This window comes from Solanum pennellii, chromosome 1 (assembly GCF_001406875.1).
Source record: "Solanum pennellii chromosome 1, SPENNV200".
Taxonomy (NCBI): Eukaryota; Viridiplantae; Streptophyta; class Magnoliopsida; order Solanales; family Solanaceae; genus Solanum; species Solanum pennellii.
Genome location: NC_028637.1, coordinates 3,558,021 through 3,562,625, shown reverse-complemented (window position 1 = coordinate 3,562,625; position 4,605 = coordinate 3,558,021). Strand labels below are relative to the sequence as shown.

The 4,605-nt window shown below is 37.7% G+C and overlaps 1 protein-coding gene across 1 annotated transcript in view; it reads left to right on the top strand.

The window, feature by feature from the left end:
- LOC107006473 (protein ETHYLENE INSENSITIVE 3) overlaps positions 1-2,987 on the top strand; it is a 7,168-nt gene extending 4,181 nt beyond the window's left edge. Inside the window, exon 2 of the mRNA XM_015205021.2 lies at positions 593-2,987. Coding sequence (XP_015060507.1) covers positions 631-2,475 — 1,845 coding nt within the window. The 5' untranslated portion in view covers positions 593-630 and the 3' untranslated portion in view covers positions 2,476-2,987. The remainder of the gene's footprint in view (positions 1-592) is intronic.
- Positions 2,988-4,605: the final 1,618 nt, after the last annotated feature.

The window sequence follows — 4,605 nt, the reverse complement described above, 5'->3', positions numbered from 1 at the left end:
CCACCCCCCACGCCACCCCCAATCCCTCACCCTCCTCTCTCTCTTGTTCTATTTTGTCCTTGTGATTTTTGGTTGTGGGGCTATAGCATTTTTTGATATTTCAGATCTATAAATTTGTCAAATTTTGCTTGAAATGAGTTGTTTTAAAATGAAGTAAAGATCCCCTTTTTTTTCCCCAAGATGATCTTTGGTTTTTGACTTATGTGTACAAATCTAAGGCTTCTTTTGATGAAAGTGTTCATATCACGGATGTTAGTACTAACTTTCTGCCAAATGGGATACTTTTTTATCCTAGCTTTTAGTTGAGCTCCATGTCCATGTGTTTGTTGTGATCTTCACATGTCTTTGTCACTTTTTTTTTTGTTTTTTGGTGATATCAGTTCTACATATCTATATAGGTGCTTCTGATATTGATGCTTCACTTTCTTTATGGCCACTAATTATCTTGACTAGATATGTTTGTTTGTTTGGATTGATATAGCTTTTGGTTGTTGCTAGATGTAACCAATTTAGTTTTCTTATTTATGTGAAGAGGATAGAATAGCTTGTGGATTTTGAGGATAGTTGTTAAATATTATTTTGTTTTTTGAAGGTTGCTGGTTTTTTTCAAACCAAAGTTTGGCTGCCAAGATGATGATGTTTGAAGACATTGGGTTTTGTGGTGATCTTGATTTCTTCCCTGCTCCGCTGAAGGAGGCGGAAACAGTAGCTGCTGTTCCACCAATTGTGCCGGAGCCGATGATGGATGATGATGATAGTGATGAGGAGATCGATGTGGATGAGCTGGAGAAGAGGATGTGGAGGGATAAGATGAAGCTGAAAAGGCTGAAAGAAATGAGCAAGGGTAAGGAAGGTGTTGATGCTGTCAAACAACGCCAGTCTCAGGAGCAAGCTAGGAGGAAGAAGATGTCCAGGGCTCAAGATGGGATCTTGAAGTACATGTTGAAGATGATGGAAGTCTGTAAGGCTCAAGGTTTTGTTTATGGAATTATCCCGGAGAAAGGCAAACCGGTGACTGGGGCATCGGATAATCTCAGGGAGTGGTGGAAGGATAAAGTGAGGTTTGATCGCAATGGACCTGCTGCCATAGCAAAGTACCAAGCTGACAATGCCATCCCTGGCAAGAACGAGGGTGCCAATCCGATTGGTCCAACCCCTCATACCTTGCAGGAGCTTCAAGATACCACCCTTGGTTCTCTACTGTCAGCTTTAATGCAACATTGTGATCCTCCTCAGAGGCGATTTCCATTGGAAAAAGGTGTTTCACCTCCATGGTGGCCAAATGGACAGGAGGATTGGTGGCCTCAGTTGGGACTGTCAAATGATCAAGGTCCTCCACCTTACAAGAAGCCTCATGATCTGAAGAAGGCTTGGAAGGTTGGTGTCCTCACAGCAGTGATCAAGCACATCTCCCCTGATATTGCTAAGATACGCAAGCTGGTAAGGCAATCGAAGTGCTTGCAGGATAAGATGACAGCAAAGGAAAGTGCAACTTGGCTTGCCATCATCAATCAGGAGGAAGTTTTGGCTCGCGAACTTTATCCTGATCGCTGTCCACCTTTGTCCTTAGGTGGTGGTAGCGGAACCTTCACTATGAACGACAGCAGTGAGTATGATGTTGAAGGTGCTATTGATGACCCTATCTTTGATGTTCAAGAGCAAAAACCAAACCATCTCAGTTTGCTGAATGTCAATGTTGAGATGTTCAAGGAGAAGCTGCCTCTGCTACAACAGTCTCAGCCAATGAAGGGTGACATTTTTGCCAACTTAGATTTCACTCGCAAGAGGAAGCCAGCTGATGACTTGACTTTCCTGATGGATCCGAAGACATATACTTGCGAGTGTCTTCATTGCCCTCATAGCGAGCTTCGCAATGGTTTTCCAGACAGATCCAGCAGAGACAATCATCAGCTAACTTGCCTCTTCAGAAATACTTCTCAATTTGTAGTTCCAAACTTTCACATGGAGGAGGTCAAGCCAGTTGTCTTCCCTCAACAGTATGCTGAGCCAAAGCGGGCTTCGCTTCCGGTCAACCCAGCTCCACCCTCCTTTGATACATCTGGACTTGGGGTTCCTGCAGATGGGCAGAGGGTGATCAATGAGCTTATGTCATTCTATGAAAGTAATGTGCAAGGAAACAAAAGCTCAATGGCGGGGAACTCTGTGATGTCCAAAGAGCAGCCTCTTCAACAACCTAGCATTCAACAGAACAATTACCTTCAAAGCCAAGGGAATGTGTTGGAGGGAAGCATCTTTGGGGACACCAACATTTCTGCTAACAACTCCATGTTTGTGCAGGGTGATCGGTTTGATCAGAGCAAGGTTTTAACTTCACCATTCAATGCAAGCTCTACTGATGATTTCAATTTCATGTTTGGATCTCCATTCAACATGCAATCCAATGATCTCTCTGAATGTCTTTCTGGGATTTCACATGATGACATGACGAAGCAAGACGCCTCGGTTTGGTACTAGCAATGCGATTACTCAAATGAACATCAAGCAGTGGATATCACAATATACCTTTTAATCAGGTGGATTTCAGTTTGCCTATAGTTCTCAGTTTGGTTTTTCTGTTACCATGTAGTTGTAGAGGTTGGAGGATCGTGCATGACGTTATTACAAGGGAGTAGTAAGAGATGTCATGCTGCTGGTTAGAAGGAACTTATAGATGTTTTTAAATAAGGTTTAGCAGTCAGTTTATTTTCATATATGTCTATAACTCTATATAGGTTTTAGCTTTATCCCATAGTCAATCGTTGGTTTCGGAGATATTTAAACGCTTTTGTCCCTATATCTGGTTCTGGAAATGCTACAAATTACCTGCAGGTGCAGCTGCAGGTCTTTTTGTTATATGTTATAGTACTGTTTGTCATGGTGGTTGTGTAATATATATATATATGTGTTGGCCAAAGCTGTGTGATATGTTGTTAGCATCCCATATAAGGCCATGGCTTGACAATAAAATGTTATGATCTATTTTGGTATGTCCTCTTTTCACCATATTATCTGTTTTCTGTGTAGTTTTGATGATCTAGTTTGGTGTAGCATATGCTTGATGAAGTAGTCGAGGTGTGAACAAACTAATAGCCAACACTTTAAAAGGGGGGAAAAAGGTCATATTTACTCGCGTACTCGAGAAAAATACTGCATTACCCTCCGTTTAAAGTTTGGCTCATTAGTGCTTTTATTGTTTGAACTTTTGACATACATTTGCTTGGTACTTACCTTGACTATTTTACTCAATTGTGTGGTTTTAAATTTTAATATACATAAATTGAGGTTCAATATGAAAGCCTTTAGTGAAGGATAAAAGTAAATATTTTGCAAACTTGAGGGCGGTTTTGAACTTTTTAAATTTATCTTTTAATGGTTCGATGATGTTAAAACATGTCACATGGAAAATTGTAATTAATGAGTAGCCAAAAAAGAATTAATAAAGTAGGACCGACAAATTAAAACGAGAAAAATTGTAAGTGGCAAAGTTGGTTATGTCTTTAAAAGTAATTTACATGCCTAAAATAGGTGGATGAAATAATTGTCATTTTACATCTTATGGTAGCCTAGTCAACTTTGAGTATTAATGATGCACATTGTAGCTGTCAATAATGATATTATTTATTTTCAATTTCGATTTTTTGCAATTTTAAAACGTGTCACTAAATTTCAAATTTGTTATCTTTTTTCGTTAAAAGTCAAAAAAAACTTGAAATTTGAAGAGAAAAGTGGCATGTGAAAAGCAAAAATCATCAAGAAAATACTTTTCACTATTTTGAGTCATTTCAACAAAAGTCATTAGTTTTGCTTCAAAAATTTCAACAATAATAATTGGAGTTGACCATAGATAATGTTTATTTTATTAGAAAAAATAAAATAAAATCAAGGAAGCTAAATAGGAATCCATTTGACTTGATCAACAAACAAAATTGATATATTATTTATTTTCTTCCCTAGGAGAATTGTCAACTTTATTTCCTAAAAGTTAGCACAAAGGAAATACTCTCTCTGTCCCATTTTATGTAGCATTTTTCGCTTTTCGAGAGTCAAACAGTTTAACTTTGATCGGACATTTGCGTATGGAATCTTCAAATTTTTTGAAATGAAAATTATATACTTGTAAACTACGTGTAAAGCATACTATAAGTCACAATAATTGATAATTCAAAATGTTAAAAGGATCGATGAAAAACTTATGATCAAAGATAGACTTGTTTGAATCTCGAAATGCGAAAAGGGTAATATAAAATGGGACGGAGGAAGTATAATTGTCTAAGTCTTTTAAGAAATTTAGAAATTTTGTTCTGTTTAGACGTGAGACACTTTCCATCAACAACCTCTAACGTTTGGATTCAAATTCTTTATGTGAGGAGTATATTCAAGAATCACGAGTACATTCACAATTTTATACCGTTATGGACATCACATCTAATACAATGGACCTGATTCTAATATCATATCAAATTAGATTTAAGCCTACGTCACACTTCAAAATCTAACTTAAAGGAAAAAAAAGTTAAACAAGTCTTATGAGGAGCACATAGATTTTGTTTTGATATGACGTGATGTGAAACACTTTTCATCAACGTAACGAAGATATCATCGAAG